At 43.3% G+C, this 19,898-nt stretch overlaps 1 protein-coding gene across 1 annotated transcript in view; it reads left to right on the forward strand.

Moving 5' to 3' along the window:
• The window catches only part of trpc1 (transient receptor potential cation channel, subfamily C, member 1), a 100,550-nt gene that overhangs the window by 56,595 nt on the left and 24,057 nt on the right, over positions 1–19,898 (forward strand). The window contains exons 2-5 of the mRNA XM_014157283.3: positions 11,334–11,482; positions 12,426–12,527; positions 12,725–12,927; positions 16,291–16,422. Coding sequence (XP_014012758.1) covers positions 11,334–11,482; positions 12,426–12,527; positions 12,725–12,927; positions 16,291–16,422 — 586 coding nt within the window. The remainder of the gene's footprint in view (positions 1–11,333; positions 11,483–12,425; positions 12,528–12,724; positions 12,928–16,290; positions 16,423–19,898) is intronic.

Here is a 19,898-nt window from a genome sequence, read left to right on the forward strand (position 1 = left end):
AAATGCTCTTGTGTAGAGCTGTATGCTCTTGTGTAGAGCTATGTGGAGCTATATGCTCTTGTGTAGAGCTATGTGGAGCTATATGCTCTTGTGTAGAGCTATATGCTCTTGTGTAGAGCTAAATGATCTTGTGTAGAGCTATGTGGAGCTGTATGCTCTTGTGTAGAGCTATGTGGAGCTATATGCTCTTGTGTAGAGCTATGTGGAGCTATATGCTCTTGTGTAGAGCTATATGCTCTTGTGTAGAGCTATGTGGAGCTATATGCTCTTGTGTAGAGCTATATGCCCTTGTGTAGAGCTACATGCCCTTGTGTAGAGCTATGTGGCGCTATATGCTCTTGTGTAGAGCTATGTGGAGCTATATGCTCTTGTGTAGAGCTATGTGGAGCTATATGCTCTTGTGTAGAGCTATATGCTCTTGTGTAGAGCTATGTGGAGCTATATGCTCTTGTGTAGAGCTATGTGGAGCTATATGCTCTTGTGTAGAGCTATGTGGAGCTATATGCTCTTGTGTAGAGCTATGTGGAGCTATATGCTCTTGTGTAGAGCTATATGCTCTTGTGTAGAGCTATATGCTCTTGTGTAGAGCTTTGTGGAGCTGTATGCTCTTGTGTAGAGCTATGTGGAGCTATATGCTCTTGTGTAGAGCTATGTGGAGCTATATGCTCTTGTGTAGAGCTATGTGGAGCTATATGCTCATGTGTAGAGCTATGTGGAGCTATATGCTCTTGTGTAGAGCTATGTGGAGCTATATGCTCTTGTGTAGAGCTATGTGGAGCTATATGCTCTTGTGTAGAGCTATATGCCCTTGTGTAGAGCTATGTGGAGCTATATGCACTTGTGTAGAGCTATGTGGAGCTATATGCCTTTGTGTAGAGCTATGTGGAGCTATATGCTCTTGTGTAGAGCTATATGCTCTTGTGTAGAGCTATGTGGAGCTATATGCTCTTGTGTAGAGCTATGTGGAGCTATATGCTCTTGTGTAGAGCTATGTGGAGCTATATGCTCTTGTGTAGAGCTATATGCACTTGTGTAGAGCTTTGTGGCGCTATATGCTCTTGTGTAGAGCTATGTGGAGCTATATGCTCTTGTGTAGAGCTATATGCCCTTGTGTAGAGCTATGTGGAGCTATATGCTCTTGTGTAGAGGTATATGCTCTTGTGTAGAGCTATGTGGAGCTATATGCTCTTGTGTAGAGCTATATGCTCTTGTGTAGAGCTATATGCCCTTGTGTAGAGCTATATGCCCTCGTGTAGAGCTATGTGGCACTATATGCTCTTGTGTAGAGCTATGTGGAGCTATATGCTCTTGTGTAGAGCTAAATGCTCTTGTGTAGAGCTGTATGCTCTTGTGTAGAGCTATGTGGAGCTATATGCTCTTGTGTAGAGCTATGTGGAGCTATATGCTCTTGTGTAGAGCTATATGCTCTTGTGTAGAGCTAAATGATCTTGTGTAGAGCTATGTGGAGCTGTATGCTCTTGTGTAGAGCTATGTGGAGCTATATGCTCTTGTGTAGAGCTATGTGGAGCTATATGCTCTTGTGTAGAGCTATATGCTCTTGTGTAGAGCTATGTGGAGCTATATGCTCTTGTGTAGAGCTATATGCCCTTGTGTAGAGCTACATGCCCTTGTGTAGAGCTATGTGGCGCTATATGCTCTTGTGTAGAGCTATGTGGAGCTATATGCTCTTGTGTAGAGCTATGTGGAGCTATATGCTCTTGTGTAGAGCTATATGCTCTTGTGTAGAGCTATGTGGAGCTATATGCTCTTGTGTAGAGCTATGTGGAGCTATATGCTCTTGTGTAGAGCTATGTGGAGCTATATGCTCTTGTGTAGAGCTATGTGGAGCTATATGCTCTTGTGTAGAGCTATATGCTCTTGTGTAGAGCTATATGCTCTTGTGTAGAGCTTTGTGGAGCTGTATGCTCTTGTGTAGAGCTATGTGGAGCTATATGCTCTTGTTTAGAGCTACGTGGAGCTATATGCTCTTGTGTAGAGCTATGTGGAGCTATATGCTCTTGTGTAGAGCTATATGCCCTTGTGTAGAGCTATGTGGAGCTATATGCACTTGTGTAGAGCTATGTGGAGCTATATGCCCTTGTGTAGAGCTATGTGGTGCTATATGCTCTTGTGTAGAGCTATATGCTCTTGTGTAGAGCTATGTGGAGCTATATGCTCTTGTGTAGAACTATGTGGAGCTATATGCTCTTGTGTAGAGCTATGTGGAGCTATATGCTCTTGTGTAGAGCTATATGCACTTGTGTAGAGCTATATGCCCTTGTGTAGAGCTATGTGGAGCTATATGCTCTTGTGTAGAGCTATGTGGAGCTATATGCTCTTGTGTAGAGCTATATGCCCTCGTGTAGAGCTATGTGGCACTATATGCTCTTGTGTAGAGCTATGTGGAGCTATATGCTCTTGTGTAGAGCTAAATGCTCTTGTGTAGAGCTGTATGCTCTTGTGTAGAGCTATGTGGAGCTATATGCTCTTGTGTAGAGCTATGTGGAGCTATATGCTCTTGTGTAGAGCTATATGCTCTTGTGTAGAGCTAAATGATCTTGTGTAGAGCTATGTGGAGCTGTATGCTCTTGTGTAGAGCTATGTGGAGCTATATGCTCTTGTTTAGAGCTATGTGGAGCTATATGCTCTTGTGTAGAGCTATATGGAGCTATATGCTCTTGTGTAGAGCTATATGCCCTTGTGTAGAGCTATATGCCCTTGTGTAGAGCTATGTGGCGCTATATGCTCTTGTGTAGAGCTATGTGGAGCTATATGCTCTTGTGTAGAGCTATGTGGAGCTATATGCTCTTGTGTAGAGCTATATGCTCTTGTGTAGAGCTATGTGGAGCTATATGCTCTTGTGTAGAGCTATGTGGAGCTATATGCTCTTGTGTAGAGCTATGTGGAGCTATATGCTCTTGTGTAGAGCTATGTGGAGCTATATGCTCTTGTGTAGAGCTATATGCTCTTGTGTAGAGCTATATGCTCTTGTGTAGAGCTTTGTGGAGCTGTATGCTCTTGTGTAGAGCTATGTGGAGCTATATGCTCTTGTTTAGAGCTACGTGGAGCTATATGCTCTTGTGTAGAGCTATGTGGAGCTATATGCTCTTGTGTAGAGCTATATGCCCTTGTGTAGAGCTATGTGGAGCTATATGCACTTGTGTAGAGCTATGTGGAGCTATATGCCCTTGTGTAGAGCTATGTGGTGCTATATGCTCTTGTGTAGAGCTATATGCTTTTGTGTAGAGCTATGTGGAGCTATATGCTCTTGTGTAGAACTATGTGGAGCTATATGCTCTTGTGTAGAGCTATGTGGAGCTATATGCTCTTGTGTAGAGCTATATGCACTTGTGTAGAGCTATATGCCCTTGTGTAGAGCTATGTGGAGCTATATGCTCTTGTGTAGAGCTATGTGGAGCTATATGCTCTTGTGTAGAGCTATATGCCCTTGTGTAGAGCTATATGCCCTTGTGTAGAGCTATGTGGCGCTATATGCTCTTGTGTAGAGCTATGTGGAGCTATATGCTCTTGTGTAGAGCTATGTGGAGCTATATGCTCTTGTGTAGAGCTATATGCTCTTGTGTAGAGCTATGTGGAGCTATATGCTCTTGTGTAGGGCTATGTGGAGCTATATGCTCTTGTGTAGAGCTATGTGGAGCTATATGCTCTTGTGTAGAGCTATGTGGAGCTATATGCTCTTGTGTAGAGCTATGTGGAGCTATATGCTCTTGTGTAGAGCTATATGCTCTTGTGTAGAGCTATGTGGAGCTGTATGCTCTTGTGTAGAGCTATGTGGAGCTACATGCTCTTGTTTAGAGCTATGTGGAGCTATATGCTCTTGTGTAGAGCTATGTGGAGCTATATACTCTTGTGTAGAGCTATATGCCCTTGTGTAGAGCTATATGCCCTTGTGTAGAGCTATGTGGCGCTATATGCTCTTGTGTAGAGCTATGTGGAGCTATATGCTCTTGTGTAGAGCTATGTGGAGCTATATGCTCTTGTGTAGAGCTATGTGGAGCTATATGCTCTTGTGTAGAGCTATATGCACTTGTGTAGAGCTTTGTGGCGCTATATACTCTTGTGTAGAGCTATGTGGAACTATATGCTATTGTGTAGAGCTATATGCCCTTGTGTAGAGCTATGTGGAGCTATATGCTCTTGTGTAGAGGTATATGCTCTTGTGTAGAGCTATTTGGAGCTATATGCTCTTGTGTAGAGCTATATGCTCTTGTGTAGAGCTATATGCCCTTGTGTAGAGCTATATGCCCTTGTGTAGAGCTATGTGGCACTATATGCTCTTGTGTAGAGCTATGTGGAGCTATATGCTCTTGTGTAGAGCTAAATGCTCTTGTGTAGAGCTATATGCTCTTGTGTAGAGCTATGTGGAGCTGTACGCTCTTGTGTAGAGCTATGTGGAGCTATAAGCTCTTGTTTAGAGCTATGTGGAGCTATATGCTCTTGTGTAGAGCTATGTGGAGCTATATGCTCTTGTGTATAGCTATGTGGAGCAATATGCTCTTGTGTAGAGCTATATGCCCTTGTGTAGAGCTATATGCCCTTGTGTAGAGCTATGTGGAGCTATATGTTCTTGTGTAGAGCTATGTGGAGCAATATGCTCTTGTGTAGAGCTATATGCCCTTGTGTAGAGCTATATGCTCTTGTGTAGAGCTATGTGGAGCTATATGCCCTTGTGTAGAGCTATATGCCCTTGTGTAGAGCTATGTGGCGCTATATGCTCTTGTGTAGAGCTATGTGGAGCTATATGCTCTTGTGTAGAGCTATATGCCCTTGTGTAGAGCTATGTGGCGCTATATGCTCTTGTGTAGAGCTATGTGGAGCTATATGCTCTTGTGTAGAGCTATGTGGAGCTATATGCTCTTGTGTAGAGCTATATGCTCTTGTGTAGAGCTATGTGGAGCTATATGATCTTGTGTAGGGCTATGTGGAGCTATATGCTCTTGTGTAGAGCTATGTGGAGCTATATGCTCTTGTGTAGAGCTATGTGGAGCTATATGCTCTTGTGTAGAGCTATATGCTCTTGTGTAGAGCTATATGCTCTTGTGTAGAGCTATGTGGAGCTGTATGCTCTTGTGTAGAGCTATGTGGAGCTATATGCTCTTGTTTAGAGCTATGTGGAGCTATATGCTCTTGTGTAGAGCTATGTGGAGCTATATGCTCTTGTGTAGAGCTATATGCCCTTGTGTAGAGCTATATGCCCTTGTGTAGAGCTATGTGGCGCTATATGCTCTTGTGTAGAGCTATGTGGAGCTATATGCTCTTGTGTAGAGCTATGTGGAGCTATATGCTCTTGTGTAGAGCTATATGCTCTTGTGTAGAGCTATGTGGAGCTATATGCTCTTGTGTAGAGCTATGTGGAGCTATATGTTCTTGTGTAGAGCTATGTGGAGCTATATGCTCTTGTGTAGAGCTATGTGGAGCTATATGCTCTTGTGTAGAGCTATATGCTCTTGTGTAGAGCTATATGCTCTTGTGTAGAGCTTTGTGGAGCCGTATGCTCTTGTGTAGAGCTATGTGGAGCTATATGCTCTTGTTTAGAGCTACGTGGAGCTATATGCTCTTGTGTAGAGCTATGTGGAGCTATATGCTCTTGTGTAGAGCTATGTGGAGCTATATGCTCTTGTGTAGAGCTATGTGGAGCTATATGCACTTGTGTAGAGCTATATGCTCTTGTGTAGAGCTATATGCTCTTGTGTAGAGCTATGTGGAGCTGTATGCTCTTGTGTAGAGCTATGTGGAGCTATATGCTCTTGTTTAGAGCTATGTGGAGCTATATGCTCTTGTGTAGAGCTATGTGGAGCTATATGCTCTTGTGTAGAGCTATATGCCCTTGTGTAGAGCTATATGCCCTTGTGTAGAGCTATGTGGCGCTATATGCTCCTGTGTAGAGCTATGTGGAGCTATATGCTCTTGTGTAGAGCTATGTGGAGCTATATGCTCTTGTGTAGAGCTATATGCTCTTGTGTAGAGCTATGTGGAGCTATATGCTCTTGTGTAGAGCTATGTGGAGCTATATGCTCTTGTGTAGAGCTATGTGGAGCTATATGCTCTTCTGTAGAGCTATGTGGAGCTATATGCTCTTGTGTAGAGCTATATGCTCTTGTGTAGAGCTATATGCTCTTGTGTAGAGCTTTGTGGAGCTGTATGCTCTTGTGTAGAGCTATGTGGAGCTATATGCTCTTGTTTAGAGCTACGTGGAGCTATATGCTCTTGTGTAGAGCTATGTGGAGCTATATGCTCTTGTGTAGAGCTATATGCCCTTGTGTAGAGCTATGTGGAGCTATATGCACTTGTGTAGAGCTATGTGGAGCTATATGCCCTTGTGTAGAGCTATGTGGTGCTATATGCTCTTGTGTAGAGCTATATGCTCTTGTGTAGAGCTATGTGGAGCTATATGCTCTTGTGTAGAACTATGTGGAGCTATATGCTCTTGTGTAGAGCTATGTGGAGCTATATGCTCTTGTGTAGAGCTATATGCACTTGTGTAGAGCTATATGCCCTTGTGTAGAGCTATGTGGAGCTATATGCTCTTGTGTAGAGCTATGTGGAGCTATATGCTCTTGTGTAGAGCTATATGCCCTTGTGTAGAGCTATATGCCCTTGTGTAGAGCTATGTGGCGCTATATGCTCTTGTGTAGAGCTATGTGGAGCTATATGCTCTTGTGTAGAGCTATGTGGAGCTATATGCTCTTGTGTAGAGCTATATGCTCTTGTGTAGAGCTATGTGGAGCTATATGCTCTTGTGTAGGGCTATGTGGAGCTATATGCTCTTGTGTAGAGCTATGTGGAGCTATATGCTCTTGTGTAGAGCTATGTGGAGCTATATGCTCTTGTGTAGAGCTATGTGGAGCTATATGCTCTTGTGTAGAGCTATATGCTCTTGTGTAGAGCTATATGCTCTTGTGTAGAGCTATGTGGAGCTGTATGCTCTTGTGTAGAGCTATGTGGAGCTACATGCTCTTGTTTAGAGCTATGTGGAGCTATATGCTCTTGTGTAGAGCTATGTGGAGCTATATACTCTTGTGTAGAGCTATATGCCCTTGTGTAGAGCTATATGCCCTTGTGTAGAGCTATGTGGCGCTATATGCTCTTGTGTAGAGCTATGTGGAGCTATATGCTCTTGTGTAGAGCTATGTGGAGCTATATGCTCTTGTGTAGAGCTATATGCTCTTGTGTAGAGCTATGTGGAGCTATATGCTCTTGTGTAGAGCTATGTGGAGCTATATGCTCTTGTGTAGAGCTATGTGGAGCTATATGCTCTTGTGTAGAGCTATATGCACTTGTGTAGAGCTTTGTGGCGCTATATGCTCTTGTGTAGAGCTATGTGGAACTATATGCTATTGTGTAGAGCTATATGCCCTTGTGTAGAGCTATGTGGAGCTATATGCTCTTGTGTAGAGGTATATGCTCTTGTGTAGAGCTATGTGGAGCTATATGCTCTTGTGTAGAGCTATATGCTCTTGTGTAGAGCTATATGCCCTTGTGTAGAGCTATATGCCCTTGTGTAGAGCTATGTGGCACTATATGCTCTTGTGTAGAGCTATGTGGAGCTATATGCTCTTGTGTAGAGCTAAATGCTCTTGTGTAGAGCTATATGCTCTTGTGTAGCGCTATGTGGAGCTGTACGCTCTTGTGTAGAGCTATGTGGAGCTATATGCTCTTGTTTAGAGCTATGTGGAGCTATATGCTCTTGTGTAGAGCTATGTGGAGCTATATGCTCTTGTGTATAGCTATGTGGAGCAATATGCTCTTGTGTAGAGCTATATGCCCTTGTGTAGAGCTATATGCCCTTGTGTAGAGATATGTGGAGCTATATGTTCTTGTGTAGAGCTACGTGGAGCAATATGCTCTTGTGTAGAGCTATATGCCCTTGTGTAGAGCTATATGCTCTTGTGTAGAGCTATGTGGAGCTATATGCCCTTGTGTAGAGCTATATGCCCTTGTGTAGAGCTATGTGGCGCTATATGCTCTTGTGTAGAGCTATGTGGAGCTATATGCTCTTGTGTAGAGCTATGTGGAACTATATTCTCTTGTGTAGAGCTATGTGGAGCTATATGCTCTTGTGTAGAGCTATGTGGAGCTATATGCTCTTGTGTAGAGCTATGTGGAGCTATATGCTCTTGTGTAGAGCTATATGCTCTTGTGTAGAGCTATATGCTCTTGTGTAGAGCTATGTGGAGCTGTATGCTCTTGTGTAGAGCTATGTGGAGCTATATGCTCTTGTTTAGAGCTATGTGGAGCTATATGCTCTTGTGTAGAGCTATGTGGAGCTATATGCTCTTGTGTAGAGCTATATGATCTTGTGTAGAACTATGTGGAGCTATATGCTCTTGTGTAGAGCTATGTGGAGCTATATGCTCTTGTGTAGAGCTATCTGGAGCTATATGCTCTTGTGTAGAGCTATATGCTCTTGTGTAGAGCTATGTGGAGCTAAATGCTCTTGTGTAGAGCTATGTGGAGCTATATGCTCTTGTGTATAGCTATGTGGAGTTATATGCTCTTATGTAGAGCTATGTGGAGCTATATGCCCTTGTGTAGAGCTATGTGGAGCTATATACTCTTGTGTAGAGCTATGTCGAGCTATATGCTCTTGTGTACAGCTATATGCTCTTGTGTAGAGCTATCTGGAGCTATATGCTCTTGTGTAGAGCTATATGCTCTTGTGTAGAGCTATGTGGAGCTATATGCTCTTGTGTAGAGCTATGTGGAGCTATATGCTCTTGTGTATAGCTATGTGGAGTTATATGCTCTTATGTAGAGCTATGTGGAGCTATATGCCCTTGTGTAGAGCTATGTGGAGCTATATACTCTTGTGTAGAGCTATGTGGAGCTATATGCTCTTGTGTATAGCTATGTGGAGTTATATGCTCTTATGTAGAGCTATGTGGAGCTATATGCCCTTGTGTAGAGCTATGTGGAGCTATATGCTCTTGTTTAGAGCTATGTGGAGCTATATGCTCTTGTGTATAGCTATGTGGAGTTATATGCTCTTATGTAGAGCTATGTGGAGCTATATGCTCTTGTGTAGAGCTATGTGGAGCTATATGCTCTTGTGTAGAGCTATATGCTCTTGTGTAGAGCTATGTGGCGCTATATGCTCTTGTGTACAGCTATATGCTCTTGTGTAGAGCTATATGCTCTTGTGTAGAGCTTTGTGGAGCTATATACTCTTGTGTAGAGCTATGTGGAGCTATATGCTCTTGTGTAGAGCTATATACCTCTTGTGTAGAGCTATGTGGAGCTATATGCTCTTGTGTAGAGCTATGTGGAGCTATATGCTCTTGTGTAGAGCTATATGCTCTTGTGTAGAGCTATGTGGAGCTGTATGCTCTTGTGTAGAGCTATGTGGAGCTATATGCTCTTGTTTAGAGCTATGTGGAGCTATATGCTCTTGTGTAGAGCTATGTGGAGCTATATGCTCTTGTGTAGAGCTATATGCCCTTGTGTAGAGCTATATGCCCTTGTGTAGAGCTATGTGGCGATATATGCTCTTGTGTAGAGCTATGTGGAGCTATATGCTCTTGTGTAGAGCTATGTGGAGCTATATGCTCTTGTGTAGAGCTATATGCTCTTGTGTAGAGCTATGTGGAGCTATATGCTCTTGTGTAGGGCTATGTGGAGCTATATGCTCTTGTGTAGAGCTATGTGGAGCTATATGCTCTTGTGTAGAGCTATGTGGAGCTATATGCTCTTATGTAGAGCTATGTGGAGCTATATGCTCTTGTGTGGAGCTATATGCTCTTGTGTAGAGCTATATGCGCTTGTGTAGAGCTATGTGGAGCTATATGCTCTTGTTTAGAGCTATGTGGAGCTATATGCTCTTGTGTAGAGCTATGTGGAGCTATATGCTCTTGTGTAGAGCTATATGCTCTTGTGTAGAGCTATGTGGAGCTATATGCTCTTGTGTAGAGCTATGTGGAGCTATATGCTCTTGTGTAGAGCTATATGCTCTTGTGTAGAGCTATGTGGAGCTATATGTTCTTGTGTAGAGCTATATACCTCTTGTGTAGAGCTATGTGGAGCTATATGCTCTTGTGTAGAGCTATGTGGAGCTATATGCTCTTGTGTAGAGCTATGTGGAGCTATATGCTCTTGTGTAGAGCTATATGCTCTTGTGTAGAGCTATATGCTCTTGTGTAGAGCTATATGGAGCTATATGCTCTTGTGTAGAGCTATATGCTCTTGTGTAGAGCTATGTGGAGCTATATGCTCTTGTGTAGAGCTATGTGGAGCTATATGCTCCTGTGTTGAGCTATGTGGAGCTATGCTCTTGTGTAGAGCTATGTGGAGCTATATGCTCTTGTGTAGAGCTATGTGGAGCTATATGCTCCTGTGTAGAGCTATGTGGAGCTATGCTCTTGTGTAGAGCTATGTGGAGCTATATGCTCTTGTGTAGAGCTATTTGGAGCTATATGCTCCTGTGTAGAGCTATGTGGAGCTATATGCTCCTGTGTAGAGCTATGTGGAGCTATGCTCTTGTGTAAGCTTTGTCATGCTTTTGCTAGCCTGTGACAAAGACTATATATTTACTGCATTCTGTATTCTGTAATCCAGGCCAAGTTGAACACACACACACACACACACACACACACACACATACACACACACACACACACACACACACACACAGATATCAAACACATGTACCTAATTCCCATGAGAGGAGGGGTATAAAGACAAATCATTTCCATGTGACAGAAGCAAGAAGCTATGATAATCGTAACAGTATCCAAATGAAATGAGATATTTGAAATGAAATGAGGTATTTGAAATCAATGACAAGTGAAGCTGAGGTGGATGTTTTTATAGGGGCCAGCAGGTTGTCCCAGAGAGTCTCACCATATAAAGCCATATAAACATGGCTCAACGGACTATCTTTGTCCTTTGATGGAGATTGTTATTGTTACAGTAAGCTGGGAGTGTAGGGTGCTGGAGTGTTGGAGTGGAGCCTACTCTCTGTGTGCAGTGTGCAATCTGCGTCTCTCTCTGTTCATCTGCGTCCCACTCTCTTTCTGTGTGTGTGTGAGCGCGTGGGTGCACCCATGTGTGTGTGTGCATTCGTGTGTCTGTGTTCTTTTCTTTCTTTGTGTGTGTGTGTGTGTGTGTGTGTGTGTGTGTGTGTGTGTGTGTTTTTTTCTTCTTCTGTGTGTGCATTTTTGTGTGTGTGTTTCTGTGTGTGCGCATTTGTGTGTATGAGCGCGTGTGCATTTTTATGTGTGTGTGTGTGTGTGTGTGTGTGTGTGTGTGTGTGTGTGTGTGTGTGGTGTGTGTGTGTGTGTGTGTGTTGTGTGTGCTCTAATGTCACACTGTTCCAGGTGACTACTACATGGTGAAGAGACTGCTGGAGGAGAAGACAGAGCTCAATATCAACTGTGTAGATGTGCTGGGGAGAGACGCTGTCACCATCTCTATAGAGAACCAAAACCTGGACATCCTTAAACTTCTGCTGGAGCACGGCTGCCAGGTAACACACACACACACAGATCAAGATGCTTCACACAATGTAGCCTCAGGCCCTGCGCTGTTGACTATTTTACTATAACTATCTATCTATCCTGACTCTATTCTCTGTTGTTGTGTCTGTGTTTGGTCCAGGCTCTCTCTGTCTCTCTAACCCGGTTCTGTGGTTGTGTTTGGTCCAGGCTCTCTCTCTCTCTAACCCGGTCCTGTTGTTGTGTTTGGTCCAGGCTCTCTGTCTCTCTAACCCGGTTCTGTTGTTGTGTTTGGTCCAGGCTCTCTCTCTCTCTAACCCGGTTCTGTTGTTGTGTTTGGTCCAGGCTCTCTCTCTCTAACCCGGTTCTGTTGTTGTGTTTGGCCCAGGCTCTCTCTCTAACCCGGTTCTGTTGTTGTGTTTTGTCCAGGCTCTCTCTCTCTCTAACCCGGTCCTGTTGTTGTGTTTGGTCCAGGCTCTCTCTCTAACCCGGTTCTGTTGTTGTGTTTGGTCCAGGCTCTCTCTCTCTCTAACCCGGTTCTGTTGTTGTGTTTGGTCCAGGCTCTCTCTCTCTCTAACCCGGTTCTGTTGTTGTGGTTGGTCCAGGCTCTCTCTCTCTCTAACCCGGTTCTGTTGTTGTGTTTGGTCCAGGCTCTCTCTCTCTCTAACCCGGTTCTGTTGTTGTGGTTGGTCCAGGCTCTCTCTCTCTCTAACCCGGTCCTGTTGTTGTGGTTGGTCCAGGCTCTCTCTCTCTCTAACCCGGTTCTGTTGTTGTGTTTGGTCCAGGCTCTCTCTCTCTCTAACCCGGTCCTGTTGTTGTGTTTGGTCCAGGCTCTCTCTCTCTCTCTAACCCGGTTCTGTTGTTGTGTTTGGTCCAGGCTCCCTCTCTCTCTCTAACCCGGTCCTGTTGTTGTGTTTGGTCCAGGCTCTCTCTCTCTCTAACCCGGTCCTGTTGTTGTGTCCGTGTTTGTCCCAGGCAACAGATGCTCTGTTAGTGGCCATTGACTCGGAGGTGGTGGGAGCTGTGGACATCCTCCTCAACCATCGCCCCAGGAGGTCCTCTAAGCCCTCCATCGCTGTTAGTCTCTTCTCTTCTCCACCATTGTATTACTTATGATAATAAATTGATCATTACCTGCCACAGCCAAATGACTGTCCTGACCCTGTATTTTAGAGCAAAATGTACATTACATTATCAGGACAACTGAATGCTTTTAGAGGATTAAAGACTGCATCAATAACAACAAGCCTCTTCTCCTTTCCTCTCTCTGTCAGAAACTGATGCAGCGCATCCAGAACCCTGAGTACTCCACCACCATGGACGTGGCTCCAGTGATCCTGGCGGCCCATAGGAACAACTATGAGATACTGACCATGTTGCTGAAGCAGGATATCTCCCTGCCCAGGCCTCACGCTGTGGGCTGCGAGTGTACTCTCTGTAATGCCAAGAACAAGAAGGACAGCCTACGGCACTCCAGGTAAGATCCTGTAGAACACACACACACACACACACACACACACACACACACACACACACACACACACACACACACACACACACACACACACACACACACACACACACACACACACACACACACACACTCTCTCGCGCTCTCTTTCTCTGGGAAGGGTAGAATAACCAAGTAAGTATTCACTACTCCTATCCACAGCAAAGTCTGTTGAGACCACTAAGGGGGAGGGGGTGTGTCTGCCATGTGACCATGAATGTGTTCGAGAGTGTGTGTGTGTAGGTACCCACCTCTTTGTAAAACTAATAACGTTTTCCTGGGCTACCTTCAAAGGACACTTGTTTTTATGTTTTGTGCTTGCTCTGGTATTCTGGAACCTGGAAAATAGCAGGAAATCCACGTACAGTGTCAAGAAGGTGTCTGTTCACTAAAAGTTATTGTAAGGCGCTGACCTGTTGACAGTGGTAGAGCGTTTGGGAGACAACCCCATCATAAATCATCTCTCTTTTCTGGGTTGACTGGCTGCATCTGAAATGGCGCCCGATTCTCTATGCAGTGACTTTTGATCAGGGCCCATAGGACTCCCCTATATAGTAGTGCACTGTATAGGGACCAGGGTGCCATTTAGGTAGGGTTAGCCTCTAGTTGCACAGGTGACATGCTGGTAGAAATGAGGTAAAATGGATTTCAGTTTCCCTGCAATAAAATCACCGGCCACTGGTAGGTCCTTCCCCAAAGATTATCCAACTTTAATAAACACTGGGAGGTAAGGACGACAGCAGTGGTGTAGCCTACGGGCAATACGGATATCATTAATTATTGATATCTAGGCAATATAGCGCAATGATGTGAATCACACTGCTGCTCTCTCATTCAGCTATTTACACCTTACGGGTTGTGAATGTGAATGGCTGTTCACAGATGTACACAGAGTGTACAAAACATGAGTAACACCTTCCAAATATTGAGTTTCTACCCCTTTTGCCCTCAGAACAGCCTCAATTCATCAGGGCATGGACTCTACAAGGTGTCAAAAGCGTTCCACAGGGATGCCGGCCCATGTTGACTCCAATGCTTCCCACAGTTGTGTCAAGTTGACTGGATGTCCTTTGGGTGGTGGACCATTCTTGATATACACGGGAAACTGTTGAGCACGAAAAACCCAGTAGCATTGCAGTTCTTGACGCACTCAATCCTTTGCTCCAGGCACCTACTACCATACCCTGTTCAAAGGCATTTAAATACAGTATTTTGTCTTGCCGATTCACCCTCTGAATGGCACACATACACAATCCATGTCTCAATTGTCTCAAGGCTTAAAAATGCTTTAACCTGTCTCATCCCCTACATCTACACGGATTAAAGTGGATTAAAGTGATATAAATAAGGGATCATGGCTTTCACCTGGATTCTCCTGGTCAGTCTATGTCATGGAAAGAGCAGGTGTCCTTAATGTTCTGTACACTCAGTGTATGTGTATTTTAACCCAATAATAGTTGAATTGAAGAAGTTTTAGATGCCTATCAATCATTGTTTTTGTGACCGGGGGTGTATCCATTAGGGAAAGCGTTTATTGTTGAAGAACCAAACAGAAGAAAACAGATCAAAATGTGAGTTTATTTTGGACAAATTCAGGTAGGTCTCACCCCTTTTCATTCCGTTCACTTACGTTTAAGAAATGTTTTGCAACAGCCGCATAGTGCGGATCCCAGCCTATGGAATAAAAGTTCCTCCCTTCTAAACTTCACCTTGGTATTGTGCTCCATACTGTCAAAAACTAGTTTAATTTAAGAAGACCACGAGTGGAGCTTTTATTCTTCAATCAAGTGCTGATTAAAAAAAAATCCATTGGCCTAACAGACACATGCTCAAACTCGCAGACTTTTGATAGACTTAGACAGCTGCAAATGATCAAGATATCAAAGTGTCACCAACAAAAATGTAAACAGTAGGCCTCTATAGCAAATGCAGCATATGGCAAATATTTTTCACATGCAAAAACCTCTGTATTCAAGGCATGCCATTCTGAGAGCAGCATTTCTTTTTCAACTCAAATCAATGAGCCCAATCACTCTTCCGTGACAACAAAATCATAAAAAACAAGGTAGGCTAATTAGTCCTTACTTTTAGGGTTACGCTCAGGTTAAACAATTTGGCTTATCTATATTTCCATATTTCCAAGTCCTACTTTTGAAGATCAATGGGTATTAAATTAATTGGAATGACTGGAAATCTGAAAGATAGTTTTTTTATTTTAATAAAACCTAATCGTATTATAATCTGTAGTAGAGAGCAATGGGTTAGAAGAAGCCTACATAACCAAACCTTAAAGTAAAATGCAACATCCATTTATGGCCAACTATATAAACTCTAACATTGATTTATCCTGCAATGGATGTCATTCAATTGGTAATATTCATTTCTAATGCCTTTTATACAGGTTGACACTTACTGGGATGAGTCTTGTCCTTGATTCAGAACTGAGAAGTTTCTACTAGATGGGCCAGCTGCAGAGTCAAAATTGCCAATATTGTAAAAATGTATGAAAACAAAATGTTGCTTTTTGGTCTTAATTTAAGATAAGGTAAGGCATTATGGGTTGGCAGTGTGGTTAATGTTAGAGTTAAGGTTAGGTTTAAAACTCTGCAGAGCTGCCTCCAGAACAAGATTAATGATGAAAAATGCTACTTAGCGCCTCTCAAGGGGAAAATAACCTAGAAGTAACTGAAAGTAATCAGATTAAATTACTGAGTTTGAGTAATCCAAAAGTTATGTTACTGATTACACTTTTGGATAGGTAACTAGTAACTGTAATGGACTGCATTTAGAAAGTAACCTACCCAACCCTCCATTTTGGACACAATGACTGACTCCACTGACCAGAGCTGGATGACTTGTCTTTCACAGACATTAGGAAAAACTTAGCACTCTTATCTTTGAAGCAATAGGACAATTTCTGGGTTTCTGTTTAGAAGTATTGGCAGGAATCAATGCTATGTTCTGCTTGGTGTTTATATTCTAACTGTATGACAGAGGCCCTCCCACACAGCCCACTGTGAATAAGCACACAGATCACAACAGCATGTCGATGGGAATACGTTTTAAATAGATACAGAACAAGGAACAAGAAGTCAAATGATGTAAACTTTTAGAAACAGCTTTGTGACTCTCGTCTTCTCTCTCTCTCTCTCCCTTCCTCCCTCCGCCTACCCTTCCCTCCCTCTTGCTTTCTTTCTCCCTTTCTCCTTCCTTTCTCCTTTTCTTCATCTTTCATTCCCTTCCTACCTCCTTCTCCCACAACTCCCTCCCTCCTTACCTCAACCTCCTCTCACCCCCCTCCCTCTCTGGCTCCCCCACCCCACCCCCCAGGTTTCGTCTGGACATCTACAGGTGCCTGGCCAGCCCGTCTCTGATTATGCTGACCGAGGAGGACCCCATCCTCAGGGCCTTTGAGCTGAGTGCTGACCTCAGGGAGCTCAGCCTGGTCGAGGTGGAGTTCAGGTACGCCACACACACACACACACACACACACACACACACACACACACACACACACACACACACACACACACACACAAACATCCTTGTGGTAGAGTTCAGCTGAGAGCTTCTAGCAGGACACTCAAAGGCAGGGATCATCAACTTAAAATAATATATCTAAATATATCTTAATCGGATGGTCGGGGGGCCGCAAGAAGCCTAAAGATATAATATTTGATTTCAAACCTTCCTTACATTTGTATACAAACACATGCAAGTCTCTCTATTATGCGTGAGAATACATTGGAACAGATTTCCAAAATTAAAATCACTTGGAGCTGATTTCTTGGTGTTTTTTTTACAGTCTTTTATGTCCAACAATGAAGATTGGGGGGTTGCCAATTGGGGAACCCTGCTCAAAGGCTTCCTTCCATCAGTGGTGTAAAGTACTTAAGTAAAAATACTTTAAAGTAAGTACCAATTGTCATATTTGTCATAATAATGATCGGACCAAGGCGCAGCGTGAGTAGCATTCCACATAATTTATTAGAAAGTGAAACTTTCGAAGAATACAAAACAAATAAAGAATAAACGAACCGTGACTACAAAGCAACTACACATAAACAATATCCCATAACCCACAAGTGAAAAACAAGCTACTTAAGTATGATCCCCAATTAGAGACAACGATTACCAACTGCCTCTAATTGGGAATCATACAAATCACCCAAACATAGAAAAACTAAACTAGAACCCCACATAGAAAATAATAACTACAAAAAACCCAAGTCCCGCCCTGACCTACTCTATCATAGAAAATAAGAGCTTTCTATGGTCAGGATGTGTCACTACTTAAGTAGTTTTGGGGGTATCTGTAGTTTACTATTGATATTGACTTTTAATTCACTACATCTTTGACTTTTACTTCACTACATTCCTAAAGAAAATAATGTACTTTTTACTCCATACTCCATCCCTGACTCCCAAAAGTACTCGTTACATTTTGAATGCTTAGCAGGGACAGGAAAATGGTACAATCCACGCACTTATTAATATAACATCCCTGGTCATCCCGACTGCTTCTGATCTGGCGGACTCACTAAACACAAATGCTTTGTTTGTAAATGATGTTGGAGTGTGTCCCTGGCTATCAGTAAATAAAAAATAAATATGTGCCGTCTGGTTTGCTTAAAATAAGGAATTTGAAATTATTTATTTATTTTAGAAATTACATTTACTTTTGATACTTCAGTATATTTAAAACCAAACACATTTAGACTTTTAATGAAGTAGTATATTACTGGGTGAGTATGATAATTGTGTACTTTTTCCACCACTGCCTTCTATAGCCTTCTATAAGGGCTTGCTGTGTTTCTGTCCTATGACTGGTTTAAGGCTGGCTGTATTGGTACAAGGGATCTTTCAGATTCCACTCTGCATAGCTACTAGTTTCTCAATTAATTGAAGCTAAAAGACTGACAGGTGTTACTGATTGGACTATCCTGGCAAAATAAATTCAATGAAATTATATTACTTAAAGCTGGAATACGTAAAGGGGGAAACAGCGCCACTGTTCACACCAGCACCTTTGTTATTGTTTTTGTTTTGTTAATGAAACAGAGGAGAGGAGCATCCAGCATTGTGCTAAAAAAAGTCACACCTGCAATGACGTCAGAGGGAAAAAACTGTATTTGTAATTTCCCAAACGGACATAGCAGTTTCGCAGCTACGAATTTCAACTTTAAGCTGTTTTACTCATTCTGTGTGTTTTTTACACCCACTCTTCCTCCTTTTCTTCCTTTTCATAATCTTCAAATCAAATCAAATGGGGGGGGGGGGGGGGGGGGCAGTGCCCCTGTGACAACAATTTTGGACCCCCTTGTGGCCCCCCTAAATCAAATTCAATCAAATCAAATCAAATTTATTTTTATATAGCCCTTCATACATCAGCTGATATCTCAAAGTGCTGTACAGAAACCCAGCCTAAAACCCCAAACAGCAAGCAAAGCATGTGAAAGAAGCACGGTGGCTAGGAAAAACTCCCTAGGAAAAACTCCCTAGAAAGGCCAAAAACCTAGGAAGAAACCTAGAGAGGAACCAGGCTATGAGGGGTGGCCAGTCCTCTTCTGGCTGTGCAGGGTGGATATTATAACAGAACACGGTCAAGATGTTAAAATGTTAAATGTGGAGTATGAAATAATTTTTACTTAACTAATTTTTGCTATCGTTCTTTTTTTACATCTGTTATTAGACAGTGGCAACACGGAACACTAATGATTATGAACATGGTCTTTTGCCTGCTAATGCCTGCAATGCAGTGAAGAAAAAAGAAAACGGTATGACAACAATAACGTCTAATGTAACTGGCCCCTCTAACAGTACAACTGGCCCCAGCTTGAAATGGTCTAGAACCGCCACTGTATAACAGACTGACCCTAGCCCCCCGACACATAAACTACTGCAGCATAAATACTGGAGGCTGAGACAGGAGGGGTCGGGAGACACTGGCCCTGTCCGACGATACCCCCGGACAGGGCCAAACAGGCAGGATATAACCCCACCCACTTTGCCAAGCACAGCCCCCACACCACTAGAGGGATATCTTCAACCACCAACTTAACATCCTGAGACAAGGCCGAGTATAGCCCACAAAGATCTCCGCCACGGCACAACCCAAGGGGGGGGGGGGGGGGGGGGGCAACCCAGACAGGAAGAACCCACTCAAGTGACGCACCCCTCCTAGGGACGGCATGGAAGAGCACCAGTAAGCCAGTGACTCAGCCCCTGTAATAGGGTTAGAGGCAGACAATCCCAGTGGAGAGAGGGGAACCGGCCAGGCAGAGAAGAGCAAGGGCGGTTCGTTGCTCCAGTGTCTTTCCATTCACCTTCACACTCCTGGGCCAGACTACACTCAATCATAGGACATACTGAAGAGATGAGTCTTCAATAGACTTAAAAGTTGAGACCGAGTCTGCGTCTCTCACATGGGTAGGCAGACCATTCCATAGAAATGGAGCTCTATAGGAGAAAGCCTTGCCTCCAGCTGTTTGCTTAGAAATTCTAGGGACAGTTAGGAGGCCTGCGTCTTGTGACCGTAGCGTACGTGTAGGTATGTATGGCTGGACCAAATCGGAAAGATAGGTAGGAGCAAGCCCATGTAATGCTTTGTAGGTTAGCAGTAAAACCTTGAAATCAGCCCTAGCCTTAACAGGAAGCCAGTGTAGAGAGGCTAGCACTGGAGTAATATGATCACATTCATTGGTTCTAGTCAAGATTCTAGCAGCCGTGTTTAGCACTAACTGAAGTTTATTTAGTGCTTTATCCGAGTAGCCGGAAAGTAGAGCATTGTAGTAGTCTAACCTAGAAATGACAAAAGCATGGATACATTTTTCTGCATTATTTTTGGACAGAAAGTTTCTGATTTTTGCAATGTTACGTAGATGGGAAAAAGCTGTCCATGAAACAGTCTTGATATGTTTGTCAAAAGAGAGATCGGG

The sequence above is a fragment of the Salmo salar genome, chromosome 19 (assembly GCF_965601325.2).
Source record: "Salmo salar chromosome 19, fSalSal1, whole genome shotgun sequence".
Taxonomy (NCBI): domain Eukaryota; kingdom Metazoa; phylum Chordata; class Actinopteri; order Salmoniformes; family Salmonidae; genus Salmo; species Salmo salar.